The sequence below is a fragment of the Aphelocoma coerulescens genome, chromosome 10 (genome assembly GCF_041296385.1).
Source record: "Aphelocoma coerulescens isolate FSJ_1873_10779 chromosome 10, UR_Acoe_1.0, whole genome shotgun sequence".
In the NCBI taxonomy this organism is placed as follows: Eukaryota; Metazoa; Chordata; class Aves; order Passeriformes; family Corvidae; genus Aphelocoma; species Aphelocoma coerulescens.
In genome coordinates this window covers 4001989-4029641 of record NC_091024.1, presented here as the reverse complement: position 1 = coordinate 4029641, position 27653 = coordinate 4001989, and the positions used below count along the sequence as shown (strand labels likewise).

Genomic DNA, 27653 nt, shown 5'->3' with positions numbered 1-27653 from the left:
GAAATGAATCAATATTGAGGGAGGAGAGCTAAGTCCTTGGTGCCTGCACTTACTAACACCAGTAAGGTACCACTGCCAAGCAAGACATAATGTACTTTTCCAAGTGCACTGTTCCAAGTACTATGTCAAATACTCTTCCCAACCCCTTTGTTAGCACGTGGCCAGTTTGCAGATGTCCTCTTTTTCCATTACCATCCACATAAAATTCCTGAGGCAGTTACCACAATTACTAACAAAGAAATAATGTTAGTGGAGTGTTTTACAGATACTACCTAGGAGAACAACTTAGCTGTGGATGAAGAATCCTCACCATGTGAAAAACCAGCACATACTTCAGAGAAACAGTGGCAAGCAGCCCCATAGCTGGCAACTGCAGGGAGTGTGACTGACCTCAAAAACCTACAGTTGGTTGTTCTCAGAGACCTGACATTTGAGGTGACAAAATAAATCAGAAGATCAAACAATCAAACAAACATTTTTCATCCATTTACAGAGTTTCTATTGCTTTTTAACGCCAAATAAAGGAACACCTGACCAAAACAAACAAACAAACAAACACCCCCAACCAAACCCAGAAAAAACTAGATTTTGAAGTTATTTTAAAAATTTAAGGTGAAATATTTATACCCACTGACTTTTGCCCTTGAAGCCATTTTTAGCTTTTTCAGTGGAGTCTTCTGAGGAGCCCAACAATGCAGGTGTGTTTGTCTTGAACAAGGAGCTCTGATTTACAGCCTCCTCTTTTTCTCCCTGAAGATCTACTCTCTACATCATAGGAACAAACTACACTGCACTCTCAGCTGATAACACTCCTTTTATCAGCTTTCCCACTTGCTATCTCCTTTACACCTTCACATTCAACTCTTCATTCTTTAAGTGACAAAAATGATCAAAGGGAATGATTTTGAGGACACCTCTGCTTACTATCAACAGACTTAATTTTGAAAGAAGGAAATCTATTCCATTTGCCTTTTAAGCATGAAAATTTATGTTGGCTTGGAATATGGGAGGACAAGTGCCCCCTAGACCTTAAGAGGTTAACTTTCATGTGCTTTAGATTTACTGATACATTTATTTTCTGTTAGTGGTAGGTTGGGGCTCTTTTGTGGTTTTGGTTTTTTTCCCCATTCCCCAAAGAAGTTTACCAGAGAACTCACCAAAAAGGGCATATAAATTCAGGAAAACACATTTATAAAGAGTCAGCTTCATTTATGAAAGATTTACTTTCTGTTGAAATAAAAAAGCATCCCATCTAAACAAAATATAAATACATTTCTGAACAGTGTATCTACAGTAAGAAATAATATAAGGCTACTTTTTTCCTCATTTCAAAAAGGAATTAATCAAATGTCTTGACCAAAACTTAACCTTTTTTGCTTATTATTCCAGTCTGCCACATCTACAGGAAATAGATCACCAAAACAGATGGAGTGAATGGATATTTTTACCTCCCAGTGGCTGAACACCAGCTGTGGACTGGCCAGGCCACTGGTTCTCTTCCTGATTTCATCAGCAAAGCCAAAGCTTTCTGCTACTGGCAGGACTGCCTTAATAATAAACACGTCCGTCCCCTCTTTCATCTCCTCTTGTAGCACTCTGCCTTCCCTTTTGGACAGCACAGCATAGACACGACCTGCAGAGACACAGTTCTGATCAGCTTACCAACATACCCATATCCTGCATCACAAAGAGAAACACAGCAGTATTTGTGCAGGAAGTTTCAGCTCAAAGTAAAACACGTAATTTTTGGCTAAAATTCTTTGTTGTAAGCCAATCAGTTAAGTGGACACACTAAATTCAAGCAAAGAACACATTCTGCCATACAATGTGCAGAACCACCTGAGTAACATTTAATACATTATTAGAGCTGTATGAATCCATCCAGGTCCATTTCATACCATCACATGACTGTATATACTGTTTTAAAAAGGCACTTTGGCACATTATGTGCCTAGCTTGCTTTTTTTCTTACAACCAAATATTTGAGAATCATTACTAAGAAATATTATTGTGTTTTAGGAATTGTATCCTAGCTACTGTTAGAAATTTGCTTGGATCACCATATCCCTACATGGTACTTGTCCCAGATAGTCCAGTGCTATTCTAATCACAAAAAACTAGTTTATCTGAAATACTACATATTTGTCATGTTTAATGAGTTCAATTGGTTTGTTAATAAATTCAGTCTTAAGTCAGTCATGGATAATTTCAATTTTCTTTTCCGAGTTAGTATTCAATCTATTGAAATACAGCATATCTGTCATGAAAGTAGCTGTGAAAATGACCATGTTTGACTTTAGAGTATGTTTTTAGAAGTATTTTACAGACAAAATCTAACAAATATATTTGTGTTGATCAAGATAATAAACACACAAGAAAACTTGTACACTTAAAAACACTTTGTTCCACTCTCTTTGTTCCTCTCCTCTGCTTCAGTTCAGTTTATTTTCATTGTCAGAAAAGTCTGATGGACAAAGCTTTATATTCTGAGAACAGAGACGACCTCACTTTCCCAGAAGCTAACATCTTAGAAACAAGCAGATCAATATGGCAATATGCTAAACTTCACAGGGTATCAATGTATGCCCTGAATGCCAAAGGAATGAGTAAAGATACAAAACCCAGTGGTTTGACACGTGTCAACTGCTAAGCCTGACTGGATAGAAGGCCTGCTTTTCACTTCTCCTAATGAGGATGCAATTTATTAGCTTAAGTTTCCACAATAAAAATTAAACCCACGAATTTGTAATGAACTAAGTGCATGTCCATGGCTATTACAACACAATTCACATTCATCAGACTGGACTAATTTACTTGCATGTCTGAGTCCTACATTACACTCATTAAATATATATATATATACACACATTAGAAAGCCATGTTTCCATTTGGGTTTATGGCACAAATAATGAGCCAATGCATGTTTATTACTTCACTGTAAACAATCACGCTTTTTGGGTAGTATTTTGAAAAACAGCAATTTATACAGTGTTTTTGAGGTTTAAAAAAATGCTATCTTGTTTATAGCTTGACGAACAGACTCAGAAGTACTGTGTCAATGTGCTTCTGGAACAGCAACATGGAACAGTACAAAGTCCAGTTTTGACAGCTATTATTAATCCTGCACATTAGAAAAGAGTTTGAAATGCACACCCTTAACCAGGCCTACTACAGGGTACCTCCAGCAAAGAACAGGATCATGCATCTGCACAAAACAGTTGCTCACTCAAAGGCATTTTCTTTTCATTACACAGAAATGTAATTTTTGGTCTTTGGACTGCTATCATTATGTTTGTGTGTACAGCAGCTGAGATTTTTTTACAGCAACCAAATAATTATTGTACGTGGGATATACTGTAATTTCTGTCATGGATAGTGCAGTCAAAGTAAAATTGCTGATAGTTTAAATGCATTGAAAGTTAGTTTTAAAGAAAATCTTGGTGCATTGGATCAGATTCAGCATGCAAGCAACTTCCATGGAAAACTCCAAGAACAAACACAGTGAAGTGGTGTCATAAGTAGGTCATAAAAACAAGTTTAAGTAGGCGTAAGTGGTAAGGTAATATAAATGACACCATTTGGCATGCACTGGGTTGAGCAACTTGCATACCAGAAAGATACAGATGCTACTTAAAAACACAAAATCACCAATTGGATTGCAACAATAATTTAATTTTCCTTTTCCTGATTTTATTTCTGTTCTATTGTACTAAAATACCTTGATATGGCATTTGCTAAGATCCTGCACACCCTTTACAAACAGGACAGGTTTCCCATCCCTTCATGGAACTAGGGCTTAATTATGAGGCACAGTATTGATATTCATGGTTACTGAAGCTGGTCTTACAAAAACTTCCTCAGAAGGCAACATTTTGTATCTTGCACTTCAAAAAGGTGTAGCATTGCTATTTATGCCTATGGCTCAGATAAACAAGAAGAATGAGAAATTCTCCTTCAGAATAGTATAAATACTACTGGAGAACTATATAAGGCTCCTGACAAAACCTTTAATGAAGTTATACCTTCTGATTCAGCCTCATTTATAAAACCTCATCTAGGAAATCAGAAAGGAAATTCTTGGCAAAGGTTTATTGTCCCGGTCTTACCTAAAACTTCTGCAGTAGCCATGATTTCACACGTGTACATTGCTGCCATGAGTCTCTGGGGTTTTGCTTGCAAAGCATAACGACAGGCTTCCTTCATGGTGGCAATCAGCTGGCCCGAGAAAGGGCCATAACAATCTGGAAGTAATAATTCTCCTTTGTGTTTACTCATTTTCTCAGGTGAGTCTGTACCACTTTGGTTCCTGTCCTGGTGTTCACCTGTACTCGGACCTTCATCAGTGCAACTGCTTGCTGGAGTATTATCTTCATTTTGCTCATGTTCTGTGGCATCAATTTCCCCTGAATCCTGACTGCTATTTGACAGTGCATCTCCAGCTTTATTTATTTCCCATTTTTCCACTGTAAAACAAACACCCATGAGAGGCTCTTCACACATGGGACCTGAAAGTGTAGCCAGCTGAAATCCACTCACTATGCTGTTGTCAAAGTCTCTGTATTTACCTACTTCTTTCACAGAGTTCCCAAGGCACTGCCACACAGACCTCTTATAGCTCCCGAAATTATGTAATAAAATATTAGGCCCACATTTCCGTGGTCCAAATGACCAGATCTGATCAACAGCATTTCTCCACTTCCTCCCCTGAAGACTTTTCTCCAACTTCTGTTTGAATTCTTTGATTCTATCAAGAGTCTTCTGATTTATCTCATGTGTTTTTTTATCTTCATTCAGAGATGTGTTGAGTTGCTCCATAGTTCGAATTAAGTCACTGTTTTCTTCAAGAAGTCGAGTGACCTCCTCAGGAAGTGGCATTGCTCTTACACTGAGAGTAGCTTGTTTATTTGGAGTATTAATTGTAACAAGACCATCTGAATCAACCTGAATTCCTTCAGGAATTTTATTTTGGTCCTCTTTTGTTTGGTGTATGACAGCAACTTTCTGCTGTTTTCCTATTTCCTCATTCACCATATCGACTTTGGGAGGTCTTGTTATCGTCTCTCGGAAGGGTATAATAGGAGCAGATACACTGATCTGCACCTTTGCAAACCTGCAAAATAATGTTTAAGAATTAGTTTAAAAATCTTGAAACTAGTTTTAAACTTGGGGGTGGGAGGTAGGGCAACGGCCTTAACATGGAACAGATGTTCACGAACAAATCTGATTGCAACATAGATTACTAAGTAATGCATTTCAAACTCAAATTTTATGTCCTTCAAAAAAGAAGCACTGCCTTTTATGTCTTCAGAAATATTTGGAAAGAAACTCAAGAAAATAAAAGCAAAAGCACTGCTATGCCTCTGCACGAATCACTGGTTCACCCACATCTTGGAAACTACGTGCTGCTGTGCTCTGCCCTCAAACAAAACAGAACTAGAAAAAAACTGAGAGCAAAGATGATCAAAGGAACACAAGCACAAGAAGCCTTCAGATGTTCCAAGGGTGCAACAGAGATCTACAAAATCAAGTGGGGCAGGTGAAAGGCTGACCAGGATTAACCAACAACCAAACCACAAAGGGCCCTGGACTGAATATGAAAGAGGCCTGGGAAAGCACCACAGTTACTCCAGTTTTACTGCTCCTATTCCTGTTGTTGGCCACACTGCTCAGACATGGTACTGAGATGGACACTTGGTGTGAGCCAGCACATCTGCTCACAGAGGGAGATGCCCTGAGAAGATGAAACACTGGGAAAGCTGAACAGAGCTTTGTCCTTTTGGGCTGATAACCACTATTATAAAAGCTTCATGCTAGGAAGTGATGCTTTAAAGTCAGGTGAAACATTTTAGGTATGTCAAATGTTGTGAATGATGGCAAGAAAAAAGGAAGAATTATTCATTATCTGACAGGCTCAAGGATCACAGCTGTGTATTCTTCTTAACCACCCACGAGTTCTGAGCAGGTTCACTCAACGACTACAGAAGGACTAACCAATATTTCCTATGTTCTGGTAAATTTTGGCAGTGATAAAAAAAGTTGAGGAAGAAAAGCAAATACAATTGTAAGCTGTATTTCCATGGGAATCAAACCCAGGAGAGATTTATCCTTTTTGCAGTTCCTTCAAGGATTTGCATTATACCAAAAAATACCCCACAACTCCCCCCCCAATGCCACCATTACCTTAATTCTTTTTGTTTCTCATTCTGAGAGGGGTAACTTAATCCCTTCACAGTTAGTATTTGCAATGTTCCTGGGGCAGAAATTTCTAAAAATTTCTATTGTACAACACAGAAAATAAAATGTTCAAAGCTACAAGGTCTAATTTCTTACTCCATTCAAAAAGAACTAATTGGGAAGAAAAAATATAAATTTGGTGAAATCAGGCAGAACATCCATATTGAATCATTTAGATGAACACAGATGACTGATCTTTTAGTTGTTTCCATGTTTCTCCACATCTTTGACAATAAGTATCACTTGAACATAATTTTTTAAATACACAGTGGGAAAGCTAAAATTAAATATGTGCCTTCGAAAAAGTCTGATTAAAATCTTGACAATGCAATGTAGTTTGAATTCAGCAGAACCTCCTCAGTTGCTGTAACCAGTCCAAAAACATCAATCTGCAAAACCCAGTTGATGCAACTGTGGTAGATGCCAACACCAGCATCCTGCCCCACTACCTCAAGTGTGACTCAACTGTCTTGAATAACCTTTCCCAATGTTTTTGGGGAAAAACTTCTGGGTCACATTTTAAGGTTATTACATGCTGTCTTGATCCCTAGTTCACAATTTACTATTCTAAATTATGTGCACTTAAAAGTTTAACATTTACAGGGAAACACAGGGAGCTAATGAAAACTAACATTCCAGAGCACAACTTTTCCTCTTCACACTTTTATAGGTACCTAGTGCCAGTTCACCACTGTCAGAATTTACACAGAATCCATGAGGAATGGAGCAAGACAGGGATCCCATTCTGGACTCTTTCTTCTACAAAATGGGGAGAGAAGGAAAGGACAATTCTTGTCCCACGAGCTGGTGCATGAGGGATGGCAACTAAAATATGCCAAATCCTGAGAGATCTACAAGGAGCAGGAGCTCCTTAGTGAACACACCTGCTCCCAACTCCTTTTGGGAGCTGGCACCCAACTGAGAAATCATGAACCACAACCAAGCAGGACAATGGTGGGAGCCCTGTTTGTCTGTGTCTCCTGGTGTTTCTTGTTTCTGCTCACGATGCCACGAGCATAGAGTGGTTTTGTGCTTTGGTAGTTTGGAACACTGACAGCATTTTCTCCAGGAATACAAGCAAGGGATACAAAATAGTCACTTTTGACAGACCATCATTCTCTTAACAAAAGCCAAATTAGATGACAACTCATAAAAAAACCCAAAATTATGCACACAAAAGGAAAGGTGTGGCATGGAAATGTACATAAATGTATGTAACTGAGTCCTACTAGCTGCTCACTATAATCCTATTTCCCTGTCATGGAGTATTATTTGGACCATTGCCAATAATAGAGATTTATACAACCCGCTATGCAAACTGCAGCTAAAGACAGGCACAACCAGTTTTGCTTGAACACATTACTTTTGAGCAAAATGCATCAATAAATATTACTATGTTTTTAGAAGTAGTAAAAAGATGTTGCACTAAGTTGTAATGAGGATAACCATTAAAACATACATCCAGTTTTATAAGTGATCCAGTCTAATTTTCATAGGAAATTACTGTTCTCTGATATTAACTGAAATGAGTATGGGTACAGTAAGACAAACATTCAACCATTCATCAGGTTTGCTCTTTGGTTTAGAAAGAAAATGACTGTAAATGGATGTGGCAGAAGTACCAGAAATGTTTTAGTAAATGAAGTTACAGGAAGGGATTGTTTCAGACATCTGTTCTTCTACCATTTGAAGAAACTTTAGAAGATACTAAATATATGCATGTGTGCTTGCAAAAAGTACTGCTCATGAACGAGAACAGATTAACCTTTGAAAAAAAAAAATCAATGAGAAAGGGCACAGGATAGAGTGTGCACATACAGTTTTGGTCTTGGTGCTTTAGAATTTTTCAGAGTTCACTTATCAGACGTGAGTCCCCTCAGTTTTTATTTTGTACAAATGCCACATTACATTCTTAACTGGAGTCCTGAATCTACTGTAATTTCTAATTTCTAGAAAGTGCCCCAAGTGTGTGTTAGATGTTTAGAAGTGACAAGTTAGTGGCTTCTGCCCCACTGCAGATAATTTTATAGCTACAAAGAGGAACATTTATGACCCAATGGTAAAAACTGTTTGTGGATAAAGCTCTATTTTACCAGAATATAAATCAAAGATACCCATCTGACAGAGAAATACAGCAGACACCTACTGAACTAAAAATATTTCTTCCTCCTTGCCCCTCTAACCTTTCTTTCAGGTCATCCAAGCAACGCTGAAGATGAACTTCTCCTGCTGTCACCAGCACATGTTCTCCTGTCTCCTGGATTAAAACTTGCACACATGGATCAGCTTGGTTTAAAAGCTTCATCCCTCTGACCAGCTGAGGCATATCACCTGGCAAAAGAGGGTGTTATTAACAAAGGAATACTGGAAAAGAAATACTCAAAATAGGGTAGACTTAAACTGAGAAATAGTAACACTCATTTTTATGGAAGCCTAAACAAGAATAAGTATTTTAGGAATACACAAAAACTTTCAGTGGGCAATTTTCTGCTTATGAGTCACACAGAGCAGCGTGGGGTTTAAGAGCAGCATCTGAAAACGTAAGCTGTACTCAGAATTTGTCACCAACAATTTATGTACTGATGGCAAAATTCACATCATACAATTATAACCACGGTACACACCACACTTCAATGGACTGCACATTTTTTGTTTACACAGCTTTACAACAGGTTTAGTAGAACAAGTCAGCTATTGACTATGACTATGCTATGCTGCTTCCTATACACAATTAACTTCAGATACAGCTCATGAACAGCTCACAATCAATAAAACCCCTGAATTTTATCGAAATGAAGTGATTAAAAAAATTCAGGACTTCACTCCTCATTTTCACAGATTATCAAATTATAACCTTTCTTATCTATTACAACTCTTGTAAGTCATCTTTCAAATAACTGCATCTTTCAAATAATTGCATTTCCTTGCATTCTTTAAAAACTAAGTGTAACAACATCTAAATTGCTAATGCTTAAAATGCTCCAAATACATAAATAATAACATTAACATTACTAAAATAAAAGTAAAAAGTATTCCATAAGGATTACTTAGAAGGTATAACAGCAAGTAAAGCACAGGAAGGATTTTAAAGTAGCTGGAAGCCACTAGAAAGCTTTAAAGCAATTAAAATCTGAAAAGGGGGAAAATCAGGAATGTGAGAGCTTTTCAGTGAAACAAATCACAGCTGTCCCTAAAATGAAGGTGTTTGAAAAGAGCTGTCTTAAAGTTAATGGAGAATGAACAAGCACAGCTGAGTCAAATTTGGCTAGATTACATCAAAGCTATGCATAAACACCTCATGTCAGCAGCCTTCCATAATGAACACAATTTAAAGAAATTAATTATGAATTCTTTTTTTTATTTTACATACGCACTAGAGAATACCCCAGGGCCTTCCAGGAATGTATATTCATATTCAGAAGGAAGAGTGATATTAAACTTGTCATTCACTTGGAGACTATTAAAAGAAATATGATATTGCTTATTTACTGCTGAGCTTGTAAGGGTGTAATAGAAAAGTACCCATGAAAAACAAACATAAAAATAAACAAAAAGTGGAAAAAATGCAGTGTTAGTTCACATGGCCAACACAGTTGAACACAGAATTTCAACTTTGTCTCTGCATTTAAGCTCACAGAGTGATGAGTACTTTTTTTTTTTTTCTTTTAGAGTTTATGGTAACCATACAGGAAGATTTTGACAGGAGTGTGAAGACATGCAGTAATTTTGTAAAATGTACATAGGGAAATAATTTCTATTTATATGAGTCATTTTTCCACATAAGCAGATGCAGCTTTGAAGCAGGTCTGATGTGGCAGTCCAAGGCACACATGTGACAATGTGTGAGGGCCACCTCAAGACTACACACAGCTCTCTGGGCAACTGCAATGGCCACATTTTGCTTGTCTTCCACTTATTGCAAGCTACAGTGGATTTTCAGGAAACTTCTGCAAGTATAACCTTTCAGACTTCTGTCCCCCTAACAAATTTAGTTCAGATCATAAACTCAGAAGTTACTAAAAAGGACAAACTAAGTAGTGGTACAAGAATGATCCAGCTTTATTTCTTAAGGAACAAAAATTACCCCCAAATTGGTCAGTAGTTCTAGAATTACATTTCTTTTAACATTTTGAACTTAATACTACACTCAGCAGAACCAGTAATTTCCAATACTTTCAAAACTGCTTTAACAAATGTAGGATGTACAATGTATGATTATCTGTTACTCAAGCACATGAAACAAATAGCTGCCAAGCTGTCCAACAGCTCTCTAAAAAACCATGTAATCTTAGTGTTAGGAGTATTTTGCAACTGAACATAAAGCCAGTTATTTTGGTTCTACCAACACTACAACAACAAATGGAAACTGGGCTGAAATTCAAACAAAGCCAGAGATATCCCACTCTCAGGTCTGAAAGGAGTGGGGTGGGGGCATCAAGGAGAAGCAGTACTGCAAATCTGCACCACAAGCTTAATGACACACACACAAGAATGGCAGCAGACGTGGAGAACCCACAGATCTGCTCACCTTCACAGTGAAGGAACACTGAACTGTTAGCACCATGGAGTGTCTGACTTGTGGAACAGCTGGCACAAAAGGGCACAGCAAGTTCTCCTGTGTCTCCTCAGCTCCTGAGACACGAGCAAGGCAGCTGCAACAACTCACATGCAGCCCTCCAGGCAACGTATACTTTTATTTTATACTGGGCAAGTCTCTGATCCAGTGGCTAGATCATGAACTAGGCAAATCACTGAGGGCTGGCAGCTGCCCTGCTGCCACCCTGAGTTGGTGTTACCATCCCCTTCCTCCTTCCAGCTTACTTGGATGTTTCGGTTCGACAGCTACTCGCACAATCGGGGTGGCCTCGAAGTTGAGAGGTGTAAATGGTGGACAAGCAGGTGATGTTGACAGTGTTGCAGACTTCAGCACAAAATCTTGCAGGCCTCCTATTCCTAATAGAAATTAGAAAAAAAAAAAAAAAGACAAAACAACAACAACAAAAAAATCACAGTCATATTAAATGAGAATAAAAACATGATCATCGAGTTAAAAAAAGGTGAAATCATTCTCATTACAAAAGATTCAAAAATTCCTCACTGTTCATATAAAATATCTGTTAAGATACTTGTGCATAAACTGGGTTCTTAAGTCTCTGGTGTGACATTTGATATTTAGTCTCACAGTTCCCACTGCATTCCCTCAGTATTTTAAAAGGCATGTTTATAGCTCTGAAGAACAGAAAGGACATGAGGACTTTTTTCCCTTCTAATATGTCCAAGCCTTTGTACAGCTCAGACTTAATTCTGGTGGTTTAAATTTAGAAAAATTTAGACTGCAAGAGGCCTGCAATGGTCATCTAGTCCAACCTCCAGGCCAAAGCAAGGCAAACTTCACAGTTAGATCAAGTTGCTCAGGACCTTATCCACTCAAGGTTTAAAAACTTTTCACAATGGAGACTGAACAGCCTCTGTTGGCAAACTCCTCCAGTGCTTCATTATTATTATTATTATTGTTGTTAAAAATGCTCTTTTTTTCCTTCCCGCCCCCTCATGCCCATTTGGGATTCACTTTTTTCCCAACTTGATTCTTGTAAAAATGAATTCATCCTGTTGTAAGCTATTAATCCTCATTCTACATAGTTTATAATGCTGACAAGTTGACGAAAAGTGAACTTAAATTGTAGTGATAAGAAAAAAATATAGAAAAAAATATTACCTATAAATCTGCAAAATAGCTGCTGTTAATGCATACTAAGTTTTGGCTGGCTGGCACATTTAAGAGGATTTGAAATTATTGCCTCCAAATTCCCAACCAACTGCACATCATTCATAATTTAGTCAAAGCTATTAAAACACGACTAGAAGTGTTTGAATAATAAAGACAACAAATAAAGTTGATATCAATTTATACAATGGCTTTTCCTGATGCTCCTTCAATCATAAGCAGTGAGCATTGCAGTTCTAATGGAGTATTAATTAAATCAGCATGTGACTTCTAATACCATGAGAAAACTGAAACCTTCAGGTCATAATCTATACCTGCTTAAAAATTAAATTCACATGGTAGACTGCAGTATATTCATGCTCCTTCCTCCTCATTCTCTCCTACATGCCCAAGCAGTTCTTCACCCCAGCTCCCCATTATCACCCTAATACTTTTCCAGGGTTTTTTTCTGGCTTAGCTTTCTTCATCTGAGGCCAGAAACAAAGAGGGTCAGCTTCCACCCTATGAGATCATGCAGGAGCTTGAGTTCTGGAGAGCCAGTCTGCTGCAGAGTTTCATCTGCAGAATCAGGCTGTTTCTCCAGCTCTGGATGCCTGGCCAGCAGGATAATCCAAAACCCAGAATGTCATTATATAAGAAAACCTGCCTCAAAATAACTGGAAGCAGAACAACATTCAATGGCTTTAAATGCAGGATTGCAGATGCTACAAAGAAAATAAATCTGTATAAACTCTGTGTTGCACCTGACCTATGACCAGCATGTATTTCCTCTTTTTCACTTATTCAACATGTGGTTTGAATGAAAAACAAATGCTAGATCATCATCACCACCAGGGACTGAGAAAAGGGATGGGTCCATTTTATTCTGATCTTCTCCAGCTGGTAAAATGAAAATGATTTAGAAAGGGAGGTGAACAGCTTCTTTGCACAGTGTAATGTGAACCAGAGAAATAAAGTTACCAAATCTTACTTCAGATAGACTCACTCTTTTCTTAACACGTTCCTGTACTTGTACTGTCATAAAGAAAAATTGAAACTTTTGCTCTTTTGTTTCACATTTGAAGGTAAAACTACATGAAATGTAAGTGTCTGGCACCAGTAATAGACTAAAAATAAAAATCTCTGCCAGTTTTCATGAAAATCTGTTAGGCTTACAACCTGAGTGTTTTAATTGCTGAAGTGTGTGAGCTAGCACAGAGCTGTGTCCAGCCATGTTGAATCTATTTAATTTACAAATTCTTAGTAACAAATGTTGGAAAAAATCCATAAATGTTCTTGGACACTCTTTTTGCATAATATGTTTACTAAGTAACTGCTAATGTGTTTTCTGAATAATATTAGAGGAAGATGTAACACAACTAATTCCAAAATACCACATGACAATGGAAGAATTCTACTAATTATGATGATACATAAATCTTAAACTTAGTTTTTGTCCAGCCCACTGAAAGCTGCACATACTTCTTGAGATCAAAGATCTCAAATGTTTCTCAATATGTTACTTGAAAGGTCTTAGAAAAGTCACTCCAAATTTAAGCCTTAATAAAAGGCTGATAATGGTAAGACCTTCAGAGGTTGGTGGTTTGTGCTTTTAAAAGTAGACTAAATAATGGGTCAGGGAGAATTATTACACAGGTGGTGAAATATGAGATTTACAAAGGTTCTTCTTTTGTTGAGTCCCTTCTCTGACTGGCCCTAGAAGATAAGAATACTAAATCAAGTGTATACCAACCTGTACCATCAGATATTAACATATGATAGAAGCTAAATGGTAAAAAGAGATAAGAACATCATGGCTGAAATTTTCAGAAGGAGTAGGAGTTTTAAGACAAATCTCAATTTACTTTTCACTTCTATGTCTTGCTGGTAACCACTACACCTTACACAGTAATTCTGCTGCCTTTAAAGATGAAGTATGCTTTTCCAGCTCAACTCAGCCATAAAGATCTGAACACGTAACAGATCAACTTCAAGGTATATGTAATTAGTTTCCCTTGATGTAGAAAGATTTAGGTATTTAATGTTCTTTCAAGTTGCAAAAAAAATGAAGCAGACACCACCATCATGCTAAAGTTTTTCAATCAGATAAGGGAATAATTTAGTTTGCAGTGTGAAAAATCAAACAAAGAAGAATGAAAGCTGTTTAAATTTTAACTTCTGCCACATTGTTACTAGCCTCAGCACATTAGTTCAGTCGATCTTTATCTTCTCTCACTGATGATATCACCACTTAAGAATCCCGGGCTGCTTTGGAATGGAGACATGTCAAGCTTTGGACTAACACAGTAAGGAACTAAGTAAAGCAGAAAGCTAATGTTAATCTGCCCAGTGAGACTCTGTCTCCACTGAAATCTATCATTTCTTATCAATGATGCCTCTTTAGAAAGATTAAGACCTTATGATATGTAAAGCCTACCCGGTTTAAATGCTCCATGCACTTCAGGATGTATCAGTGCAGACAGACCATTCATGTGAATTATGTAGGTGTGATGCAAACTTTTGTAAATCTACCCAGCCTGAAATCTCAAAGTGAGCATGTGCCTTTTGTTCCAGTGGGACTGTACAAACACAGTGACACCTCCATAATTTTCTTTGACCTGTAATACAAATGCTTCTATAACTCCCTGTCAGAGACATTTTAAAATAAATATCTTTAAAAGGTGATTTTAAAAATATGTATGAGAAAAATTCACAAATCCACCTAAAAAGTATGACTGGCTCTAGATGTTTCCAGTTTATTCTTAAAGTAAATAGGTTAAAGGCCGACTAGAACAAACAGAAGAACAAATGCTATTTGCCAAATAATATTAAAATAATAAAATTTAAGAAAAATGCCTTCATAACAATCATCATTCTTCCTCAAATCTATGCAAATAATTCTCCTCTTCCCAATATCTAGCATAAGACTACAAAAGATTATACCATTTGCAGACTGTTAGCTGTTAAGGTGACTAATATTGGTTCATAGTAACCAGATCAACTTTAAGCATCAGCCTCCAGCCTTCCATTAGTGTGCTTAATTAAAAAAAAAAAAAAAAAAAAAAAAAAAAAAGGAGGGATTTTGTAAGGGAAAAGTGGCCTTTGGTAGGATTAAACTCAGTTACAATAGTATGCTTTTCATAATTGAGGGATCTTAAAATGTTTTACTAATCATCAGGATTAAATGATGGTAACTGTAGGGACAAGTAGCTACTATGGTTTAAGAACACCTTGTATTACACATTTATCACCTCAGATTTTAAGCATGTTTCTCTTGTGTCTCATGGGCACTGCAGAGAGACATCTGAGGGCAGAACCTGACCTTTCTATATTAGAAACTGTTTCTAGAAGGAAGGGAATGTAAATCAGACCACATTCTAGTTGAGATTTCATCAACTTTTTCCATAATACACACCACATGTTAGCACAGATTGCTGGTGAGCCTCCTCATCTCTAATTGTGCACTTCCCCCTCAATTCCTACTTGCTTCTGAGGCAAGTGAAATTGCTTGTATGGACAACAGTGCATTGTAAGGTATGTCCATGGTTTCAGCTGCTCTCAGTGCTTTCCAACCATTTTACAGAAAAAATAATTGAACATTTTCTTTTTCCTTTTTCCCAATGTGATTTTTCTTTTGAGCTGACCTCTAAAAATCACCAGTATCCAACAGACTGTAGAACTATCTGACCCAGTTTCTACCCAAGTTTCAAAAACACAAGTTCTACCTGAGTATGCACAAGAGATTAACATGAATTCAGTTTCTCTATACAAAGGTGTTCAGTTGTAATTTTATTGTAAAATGTTACTTTTAGGTTCACAGCAGTTGGAGGGGAAATTGGACTTAACTTTCTGATCAGATGAGAGCAAACTCAGCCGTATTATCAATAATGCTACAACAAGACTCCCCAAGGGGCACAATTGTGGTAAGACACTGAATGCAATAAGCAGCTTTTGACACAAGAAGCAACTCAGGGCTTTACTACTGAATCTTTGAGTAGGTAAAGATGAAAAAGTGCTGGAGCACCCCACTGAGTTCTTTCAGGAAAAAACCAGCAGTTCCAAGAACAAAGCTGTCTGCTTTCAGAGCTGCAAGGAGAGCAAGAACACGGTCTAAGAGCATCTTCCACCAAAATATCCTATTACTAGATTATAGTTTCTAGAAGGATTGCACACACATATAATGAGTAAACAAGCATCATTTATCTTCTGCTGAGTGCCTTTGGGAAAAAATACCATATATTTCATTAGGCCCTTAGACTGCATGATAACACACACTGCCTAAGTGTTGACTGAGCTGACAATTCTAATTGTGAACATTCCTATACCTTCTCAGACCGGACTACAAACAATTTCAAGGAAACTAACAAAAATCATTTTACATTAAACAGTAACATCTTTAAAATGTTGCAGTGAATGGCTTGAGATCTACCTGCACTCAGTCTGTGTGAAAAAGCTGACATCAAAGCTGAGCCAGAAACTTGCTTGCTGAAATACAAATTTACGTTAAAGTAAATGGAATTAAACCAAAGTCAGTTAACATTCCAAATCTGGCTTCTGGATTTGCAAACTGTTGTAGTCAAGATGAAATATTGATTTCCTTAAGCTGCTTAATGAGACCAATAACTACAGAAGATGAAAGTATTACAAATAATCATGTTTTTCTTATGCTACACAATCATTTCATTTATCATGCCATACTAATTTTTGGAGCTCAAGACTAAAGAAAATGTTCCTGATTTTTCAACGTTTATGTTTAAGTGTCATTTTAGCACAGAAACCTAGGAATTTCATACTTAGATTTGTAACAGGCCCCCATCCATCTTTATGTATTATGAAATCAATGCACTTGTAGCTCCACAGGAAAAAAAAAAAAGGAAAAGAAATCTTTACTCCAATTAAAGCTACTTTAATCTTTTAACTGTAAAGCATTCTCGATAAAGGGACTGAACAGCACCTTTTGTGGTTTTATAAAATGGTTCATAGCTGTCCTCAGCAGTATACATGCAATATATTTTGCCTGAGCCCACACATTAAAATTCCTTTCCACACACCAGCTCAACTTGACATCACTTGAAAGCAGCAATACTGAGCAACAGTAAAAATGTGGACAGATCTTCCTACAGTGTGACCACACTGGCACACACTTCAGTTATAGCCTGTATGTCAAATTAATGCTTCCATTACTGCATGTGGAAAGCATTTAGCACCATACAAAACTCTCCAAGGGTTTCTGAAACACAAACCAAATTTTAGATTTATAATTACTTTAAATAAATTATTTTAATTTGACCTGACAGCAACACATCTGAATTTACTTATTTTTTTAAAAAAATTACTACCAGAACTTCAGCACCAGCTCAGAAAGGTTGTTGTCCCAAACAAATGGAATTTAGGAATAGCCATTTCAACATATTTATTTTGATAATCTACAAGTCTTTTGAAATGCTGAGTTGTTGTTCTTGAGGGTTTTTACTTAATAGTAGTAAATATGCTTTTATAAACAAACTAACAAAATTGCATATTGCACTGGAAAACAGATCAGCTGAATTCTTATGGAGCATCCTATGCAAGGAAGAAAATTTGCCCAGAAATCCTCTGAGGAAAAGGGAAGTCTTCTAGACAGCAGAGGTTTAACTATGCTCTCTGAAGACTCTATACATCTTTTTGTGAAGATGAGAAATGTTTCAGGTGTAGCTGTAGAGGCCTCCCTGCACTGCTCACACATGCTGGCCCATCTACTGCTGGTTCCTACTGGTAAAATGAGGAGACAATTAAACCACAAAAAAACCCAAAAACCCCCAATAACAACAACAAAACCCCCCTCCCTCAACAAAATTCAAGAAAACATTGAAGTGTTTGGTAAAATACTTTAGACTTAGGCTTGATATGAATACCTAAGTTTGCAAAAGGAACATATACCAAAAGATCTAAATTTCTTCCCTCAAGGTAGCAGAAGAAAAAGACAAATCCCTAGCAGTCACCTGGCAAAGACACATCTGATGTTGCTATTTTGAATTTTAAAAAGGAGAGAAAGTTATTTAAAACCAATTTCTCTGGCTAGTTACATTAGAAGAAAGTAGAGCAATTCTTATTGTACAGTTTTGCAGGACCACCATCAAAACATCAGCTGTGCACACATACTCAGTTCTGGAAATCTATTAAAATAGGATTGCATGTTACAGGATCATGAATAGATTAGGTATCAGAAGTATTAATCAAAACAATCACTTCTCACTTTATTTCAATGTTTTTTTAAAATATTTCACCTACATTGAAAGGTACAGATGTTCAGAAGGCAGAGGAGGGGGAGGAAGCAGCCTGAGGCTGAGAAGGGAAGCATGGAATCAGTTGTGCTCTATCAGATTGAGCATGAAAACTGTTCAACATTAAAAGAAAGGAGATGGGAGGCAAAGCCTTTCTACTTGAACATGTAGCAAAGTTCAGTATTTATTTCTAAGTAGACAATGGAAAGCATAAACACCCATACAATATTTTAGTATTTTTATGAGAGTACTGGAGGCAAGATGCAAATGAGCAAAGATCTAAAGTTCACTCGGGTTTTCAGCACCACAGAACACTTAATTCTTCTAATTTCTTGACCAAATGCCTCCCACAACAGATCAAAACTACTAATCTCAGCTAATAGATCAATAACATCAAATGATTTCTTCATACATCAGACTAGTTATAGCATAGCCTAGAAAGCAGCCAAAGAGAAAATGCCATTTTAGGCTTTATTCAGGTTTAGTAATGGCTCCTGAAAATGGGCAGACTTCACATATATACTGTTTTCTTAAACTGAAGATTGTAAAATATAACTAACATCTGTTACTTCCCAGAATCAGTCATAAGTGGTGTTAAAATTAATGAGGCCTTCAGGCTCTGATCTTGCAAAGAATTAATTCTAATCTGCTGAAGTCTTGGAGGTTTTGTCATGTTTGCCTAGAAAAAGCCACATGAACACACTCCTACAAATTCTGCATTACACACCCCAGGTACATGGGGAATTTTAGAATCTGCCACTAGAAGTGTCAATTACTAAAGACACTGGCAGTTAGTTTAAAAGCTCATTAAATTTTGTCCATCCATGCGCTGATTTATGTTTAACTGTAGAATCCCAATATACTTGATTTATATTTCATTACTTAAAAAAAGAACATAAGGCCTTTATCATTCAACACATCAGGTAAATGCAAATACAGACTAATCAGTTATGAGGGTATTTCAGATATCACAGGCAGAAGCAGCACACTGATTACCAAATGTGTACAACATCCTGTGGGAAATGCCTGAGCCATTGACCATTTATCCTGTTAACTTGTAAGACATGCAAGTAACTAATTAAAATTCAATTTTCCAAGACCTGACCCAATGCCTAACTCTCTCTTTTAAAGGCAACCTCCCCACCCCCCAACACATCTGTCTATAAGTGATTTATGCTGGCTGATTTTGCTGCCTTGGGAAATATGGCTCAGAGTCTTCCAAAGCACCATGAATAATGGACCCCTTCAGTCTGCATTATGCAGAAATTGATGTTTATTTTAAATACAATAATTTTCAAGAGGCATAAAGAAGAATACAAAATTTCACTTCAAGCTAAAAGAAACCTTTAAGTAGCTCATTTGCAGTTACACAAGCAATAATATTTTGGGAAATAATTAATCAGAAGGATTCTAACCAAATAAAGCACCTTTCAAATGTCTCAGATTAGGACTATTTGACATAATGGGTGTAAAACAGATGGCATGAGAGGGAACAGGGATGTCTTAAATACACTTGTTATACCAGCAGCCTAGGAAGTTACTGATAATGAGTTATTTATCACATGCTCCACTTTAATAGCAAAATTAATTAAAAAATAAAGAGAAAATGCACTAAAAAAAAAAAAAAATGAAAGAAGTTGCTGGCACATGAAAACCTATTACAGGGCCATTAATACTGACCTCAGATTGAAAATAATTCTTATTTTTTCACAGAATTATACTTAAATAATGGATTTTAAAAATCAGCTTCAGTTAAGTAATTCTGCCAGTCTGCCTCTGTGTAAATTAAGCATACCAAAATCAAGTATATTTAAAACATGAAAAAAACCCTAAAAGTTAGGAATGCTATTTATCCTCCTTATCCCCCCAAACTATTTTCCCCCAAAGGAAAGAAGACTGTAATTTTCACCCTAATTTCTGATTACTTCAGTTAATGTATCATCGAGAGTTATTACAGTAATTTGCAGTCTGCGTAATTTTGACTTCCTAAAATATTGCAACATATTAACTTCCATTAGCTCTAGGACAAGAAAAAAATGGGAAAAAAATACACAGATCATTCCTAAGGTAGAAGAATTCTTATGACTAGTACAGAGGACCACATAATTAAACTGGGCTTTAAAACATTCCTCTATTTCAAAATAAAGAAATTAAATAGAACCAATCATGATTTTTAATGCGTTGTTGCAAAAAAAACCCCAAAACCCAACAAGATTTAATTTTATTGATCTCACATGAGTCTATATGCATTGAGAACATCCCCAACACCACTCTCTTCATTTGCTGCAAACAAGCATGAGCCTCACACTGACAGAAGATACCAGGGAGGGAGCTTGGAGCTTTAACACCTCCACATCTGGAAAACCCTTAGTGTTTTAATTCCCTTTTCTACAGGAATAACAATAGTTCAGTGTCCACATCATTTGCATTAGAGGATTAAAGCAAAAGAGACCCCACCCCAAAAGGCAGTCTGAGAACACCATCTCAAATACAGCTGGGCTGATCTACAGCCAGCTGCCCCCCAAAAGAACAAGCTTGTCCCCACTTCTGGCTCCCCAGCACCAGCATTTGTCAGACTCTGGGTGAGACAATTCAGGACACTAAATAAACAGTGTAAAACTAATCTAATAAAAACCAATTTTTCCTCTCACCCAATTTTCACTCCCTCTATCAATGCATTAAGAGGCTCCTTCTGACGTTTTGTCCAAGAACAGGCAATTCACCATCTTAATCCTAGTGAAACCTCAATGGCATGATGACACCAACCAGAAGACCAGGTTTAACAACCAGCATCTCCTAAAACTAGTTAAGAGACCTTTTCCCCCTTTCCCATCCATGCAGAGGGGGCAGCTAACACCTCTAGGTTGTGAAAAAAGTTAATTGGTCTCCATGCCCCACCTCTGTTGCCCTCCCAAAGGAGGCCAGGCTGGCTGACATTGTGCTGCCTAAGCAGCAGAGCCCACAGATGAGGTATCGAGTGTCACCCACAGGCAACAGCAGTGGCTCGGCTGCTGCTCCAAGACAAAGCAAAACCTTAAAACACACACAAAAAAAAAAAGCCAGCTGCTTTTCTGAACAGAAGTAACGTGGCCATTTGCCACTGCTCTAAACGTCTGCAGCAGCTTTAAACGCTTTGGAAGAGTTCCAGATAGATAAACCTTTTTTACTAAAAATGAGAGGCATTTCTGCTAAAAATGCCTGAGCACTGAAATGACTCTTTTTGGTGAAGAGGCAAGGCTTTCAATACAGTATGTCATACTTCCTGACGGGATTGTGGACACAAAAGAATCTGGTAAAAATGGAGTATGTTTGTAGTCCCTTTTCCAAAGTAAACACAACTCCTGCAATCACACAGGCTCCCCTCAACAACTTTTAAACACGTCGTCAACTTCCACGAAGTTCACCAGCGAGAGAGAGGGGAGGGTTCAGGTGTAATTAAGTTTCCACAAGTTATGTAAAATCAATGGCTAAGTACTGAAGGGAGACCAAAATTGGTGAGCTCACTGAAGAAAGGGCAGGCAAAACACGATCATTATATGTCCCGGCTGGAAGCAGCTGCCTGGCGACCAGCACGCGCATCCCGGCCGGCCAACTGGGACACAACTGCGGGAGAGGGGAGGCACAGCACAGAGGGGAGCTGAGGATTTTAAGGACATCAGTCCACAGGAATCCAGGCTTTGTTAGTAACACTGCTCAGAGGACTTTCTTTTGAACATCACGAAACAATTAGTCTTTTGTGCAAAAGCTCCGAAAAATACAACCATCAGGATTCTAGACATTTTATATCCCATTTTGAGAGCTTCTCAATCACGTGTGCTTTCCACTACCTAGTCCTCATCAGCTCCAGCAGGCTAAAGAGTGGGAAATGGGTCTGAATATCGTTGTGCAAGTGCAAAAACTGATGGAACAAGAACTGTCAGCGGGTTGCATTCTCATTTACGGTAACGGGTTCACAGCCGTGCAACTCACACCGGTTGGTGACCCAATACTTCAACATTGCATAAAGCATGATTTGTACAAATCTTAACATATGACACTTGGAAAACATCAAGTCTTTGGATGAGTATTTGTTGCTCAATATTATAATATTATGTTTCACAAATCCAATTAGTCACTGAAACAGATTTGTGTCAAAGCTGGCATTCCACTGAAGCTTAAAATGTCAGTAACAGACTGACATTATGCCCCATACGTTAACTGTAAAACTTACACATTCAGAGTGGAGTTTTTCTATCTTCCCACCAGTACAATGTCTGCCTACATTCAAGACAATAATAATGCACTTAAACCAACATGAAGTGTCTTAGAAAAACTTCCTGACTTCAAATTTATTGGGATGACAGAAATTACCTCTACTCTATCCGGAAAAACTTTGGCTCACATCACAGCTGTGGTTCTTACACTCACTGCAGTTTTCCTGCTGCAAACTCTCTGTTCTCACAGACAGGACCAGAAGCAAAGACTGCAATACAAAATTCTCAGTACCAAATTAGGTGAATTATCTATCAAAATATGCACGCTCAAAGGAAGGTAACCAAATGTAAAACCCCACAAAAACATTATCTACAGTCCATAACAGTCATGACAGAGGAGCAGCCTTGGAAAATGGAGCTTTTCATTTTTAAAAATCTTTCCTGAATTTTGCCCCTATACATAACAGACCTCACTGGAGGGAATTAGGTAGTAGGGAGCAAGAAAGTTTAGAAACTTCTTTTAGTCTTAATTAGATGCAAAAAGGTATCTAAATTTGGTTCCAGGCCTTAATGACAAAATTTCAAAATACAATCAAGTAAGGTGAGCAGGTGTTCTGCATCCTAAGACATAAACTCAATATTAACAGCCCCTCAAACATTATTTCTTGCCTATCTATGACTGGAATTAATTCTTTATAAATAACATTCTTACCCATTCAGATTCTCAAACATGTAGAACTAGAAGTACTACCTAGGCTTGCTATTTTCAAATCATACCGTTTTGACAATGAAATTACAATAATTTTTACTAGCTAAATACAAAAGGAGTTGAAACTCACACTGCTTGGTTTGCAAATTGCAGAATGCTTCTAGTAAATATCAGCTTTTCCAATTATTTACAAAATAAAAAAGCACTACAAACAATCTGAACTTTGAGCCTAAACTATCCAGTGCTGCCCCTTTAACACTGCTGTTTAGCAGTGCTCCACAGTTTGACATCAGTTGATACTCCTAAATATAGCTCTGCCTTAAGTCCCCCCCACAGTTCACAACCCAGACAAAGCCAGCTCCATGACTCACAGCCTGACACAGGCCAAACAACCCTCACAACACTTCTGAAATTTAATCTGAGACATGAAACATCAAAATTTCGGGAAAATATTTAGAAAATAAGTCACTAAAACACAGCCTTTGTTAACAGTCTCTTGACTTTTTAACCTTCCCGTTTGCTGCACAGGATTGTGATTCTCTGTGAATCACATTCTTTCAGTGGGGTTATGTGCAAAAATGATTCCAAACTGGTCTTCCCCACTCAGACTCCCCATGCCCTCCGTGCAATCCCTCACTGCTTTTCCTGAACTCCTTGAAGAAGCTTTGGTAACAACAGACAATGGAAGCAAAGGAGAAACATCCAAAGGAATAAATGAAGGCTTTTGTGGCTAGTTCAAATGTAGAAGTAGAGGCATTTCACAGCCACAGATGGTATTCACTGGAAGGATGCTGTGTATTACATGCACCAGGTCTACTACACAATAAGAGGAACACCTCTCCACAGGCAGGTGTGAAAGCAGGTATCCTGCTCCTCTCCCCCTTACACAGAGGCCTGGCTAACAGTAGGAAGTGCTCCAGCAGGAATTTAGAACACATTCAAGTAAATTGCCCTCACAGATTAGTGTATTTGCATAAACAGTGCCAGTTTAAAGAAGAGCTTCTGTGTTCGCTTAGGCTGTGGTTAACTAAAATAGTCTCATATACTCTTACTTTATTGACATGGGATAACTAAGGTAATACAAATTAAAAGTAGAGGTAGAATAACAGAAATACAGAGAGAAAGGGAAAACAAGAGGTTAACACTAAGATTTGGGCTGAGGAGCTTAGGGGGAAAAGGGTCGATTTCAGAGCCACCTTAACACTCCAAAGACAGCTGAGGGAGGTCCAGCCTAATTTCTGCAGTCCGGCTATTACTCTGAGCAGAAGGCAATTAGTGTAGCTATGAAAGTTAAAGAAACATCCAGAGAGAAGCTCTTTTTCATATAAAACAGTAGCTGTTCTCAGGACAAAGAAAGTGTCAAAAAAAAAGAAGCTGAACAAGATGTTTTCATGGTAGTGCCTTTGCTTAACACTACACTGCCTCTGAAACCTACAAATCTCCAAGTTGAGCTAATAAGTAAGAACCATGCTGATTGCAGATTTTTGGCTCTCAGACTACTCTGTGAGATTAATTTAATTTAGAGTCAAAACATTTGTAGATTTTCTGCATGAAGAAATGCACATTAAAAACCATAATCCAAAGTTTTCACTACACTGACAGTGCTGTGAATCCGTATGAGATCTTCACCCGAAGTTGAAATAGCAGCACTTTTTGTATTGCATGAAAAACAGTGTCCTCTGGCTTCACATTAAATGGGAGTAAGCAAACAGTTTAAGGATAAAACAAGTTAACTGATTCTATAGCCAGTTCCTGTGAAGAAACATGGACAATTACATGACAATTCTCTAACTACCCTAATTTTTCAAGGAATCATCTTCATAACTCAGATGCTCTGAATATTGAGATATTTGATATTCAACTTAAAATACAATCCTTATCAGACAGTTGTATATATTCATGTTATAAGAAACAAATTCAGTGAAAACCAGACCACTAAATTTATTCTTTAGAACTGTTTTGTTCACAGGATACTTGTTTAAAGATGGGAAAAAGCCTTATTCAATCAAAGCCACATAAAGGTGTTTCAATTTTGCAGAACCTCAGAGAAGAGTTTGTACAGAAAGAGAGAAGATTAGATATTCAGGACAATTGTAAATTTTTTTATTGCTAAAAAACACATATAGAGAGAGAACAACTTCCTGAGGTACTAAAGCAGAAAAAGGAAAGATTTAAAAGAAAATACTCAGAAGAGAAGAACTCTGCAAAAGTAGTGACAAACTAGATTTAATCAACAAAGCCTACACTGCCTAGAAAAACCACGTTTATCCATCACTTATTCACTGCCTCCATCAGGGCACAGAGAGGATGACATTTTGAGACAACTAAACTAATTTCTAGATCCAAGTTTCTCCTCCCCTGCCCCAAGTGTTATACACAGTATATTTCAGCACTGATAAACATCAGGAATGAAAAGCTTTTCTATCATTAATGTGATTATTTGTGTTATTTAGGTTGTGTTGGGAAAAGCACGGTGTCCTGCCTGAGACTGCAAAAGTATAAAGAAGCAGAACTGTATTTGAGGCCTGGCAAGAGAGAAGCTGTGTTAGGAACAGAACTGCACACACATACTATACACAATACATCTCTATGATACAGAAAACAGTGATTATCCACATGGATAACTTTATGATTTAATGTCATTTTTACACTCTTCAGTGTCTTTGCAATTGCACACTTGAGTAAAAGTCCAGCCTAAATGACACCTATGAGACAGCATTCCAGTTATATTTTTATTTAATTACCTGCCCTCAAGTATACTATAACTTGATACTCTGACAAATGCCTACGTTTCACACCTTTTTGTACACGAATTGACTACCTTTGCAATGAAGCTGCAACTTAATTCATCAGATAGAAGTTGAACTTTATCTGAGAAAAACAGCTAAAGGAATAGCCAGATGATTAAAAGTACACACACCTTTTCAAAGATGTCAGTATTTGATTCATGTATACCATCACAGTAGCAAGAGAGATGCATTTTCCATAAATAACACCCATAAAAAACCCAATATCCTTTTAGAATAGAACTTCTTTTCCGCATTGGTAACTGGACACATTCCTAAACAGATTTGATTTATGGTGTCTTTTTCATGTCTGAATTACTATACATGAATTTACATGCAGAAAGGCATATGTTTTCAAACTCATTTGTGCTTAAAGCAATTATTTTGCACCTATTTCTGAAATGACACTGAACGTTCTCAGTTTGAATTTTAACCCATGGTCACATTAAATAAAGGAAATGTTCCTTTACAACAGGTTTCTGAAAGTTTGAGTTCTACAGCAACAACTTCTGCAAAGGCAATTCTCTAGCACGTTTAATTCAGAAGGAAGAAAAGCCTAATGCCATTTTGTGCAGGGGGATAAAAGGTTCACTTATATAGTCTAACTACAGAGCCTTGTTAAATCAGGTAATTTACACCTCTGATGAAAACTGAACCTCAAACACTAACTCCTCAAATGAGGCCTGTTTGCTGAATCTCTTGGACATTTACTCCAATGCCCTGATGTCCCAAGTTCATCCCTGGACTGTTGTTTCCCACTTCCTCAATACAGCATTTCATAGCTGCACTAACAGGCAGGATTTTCTTAGAAATGGAATGCTAATAACTTTGAGTACAAAACTGAAGTCACTGTGGTTCCTCTGTTATAGATCCTCATTTAGTAATGGACACTGAAGTCTCTAGAGATTTTTCACCCACCAAGGCAAGTTAGATGGTTTCCCTTAGAACCACATCAGAGGAAAAGAGGGAGCAAACAGCTACACTACAGACACCCACTAAAAAATGCTGACATTCTAGTTTTAAAGAGGATACTGGCTTTAAAAAAATACAACACACCAAAGACAAAACAAGCATGCTCCAAGTAATTTTATAAGCAGACTGAGGGAGGGTATAGCATTCAGGCTCTTCAAATGAAAACATGAGGTCATTTCCCCAAATCATCACTGAGGCATCTCAGTATGCTGTAAAAAAATCCCAAATGCAACATTACAGATGTGAGCTCAGCAAATAACCTCAAAACTTCACCTTAAGATTTCTATTACCATTTTACACTGATGATATTAACTACTTTAACTTCTTCTATTCATACAGTATTGGAAAAGAGGTTCATTAGCCAAGTAATAAATATGGCTATTTCTGTAGATAACTGTTCTCCCTTTATTTATACATGCACTTTCATATAGGGAGAGACTAAAAATAGTACACTGATGCTGACTTAAAGACAGTCAGTGTGAAATACTGGGGGAAATCCCTGTCTTTTCATTTTAAAGAGACTTGCAAAATTACACCCATCCAACCACTCACAGAAGATTTGGAGATTTTGGAGATAAGCCAGGTAGTATCTGAGACCTAAAGCCACAGTTAGCCACTGAAAGGCTGAGTAACACCTGCCCAGAGGCAATGACTACAGAAGTCAATTGTCCACTCTGACACAAGAGGAGCCAGGCCCCTCTAACACCGGCCCTGAATTCTGAACAATGGATAGCAGGGTGGTAACAAGCATTGGACAAATGTGAAGTCTCATGGCCAAGAATCACTTCTTTT

General features: G+C 37.5%; 1 protein-coding gene across 5 annotated transcripts in view; it reads right to left on the bottom strand.

Annotated features, from left to right (window-relative positions):
- Window positions 1–27653, bottom strand: part of EFL1 (elongation factor like GTPase 1) — a 66881-nt gene that overhangs the window by 9277 nt on the left and 29951 nt on the right. For 4 of the 5 annotated variants that reach the window (XM_069025502.1, XM_069025500.1, XM_069025503.1 and 1 more), the window contains exons 16-19: window positions 11056–11187; window positions 8418–8565; window positions 4107–5110; window positions 1449–1633 (exon numbers count right to left, since the gene is read on the bottom strand). In XM_069025502.1, the coding sequence (XP_068881603.1) occupies window positions 1449–1633; window positions 4107–5110; window positions 8418–8565; window positions 11056–11187 (1469 nt within the window). The remainder of the gene's footprint in view (window positions 1–1448; window positions 1634–4106; window positions 5111–8417; window positions 8566–11055; window positions 11188–27653) is intronic. The other variant, XM_069025504.1, reaches the window with a different exon arrangement.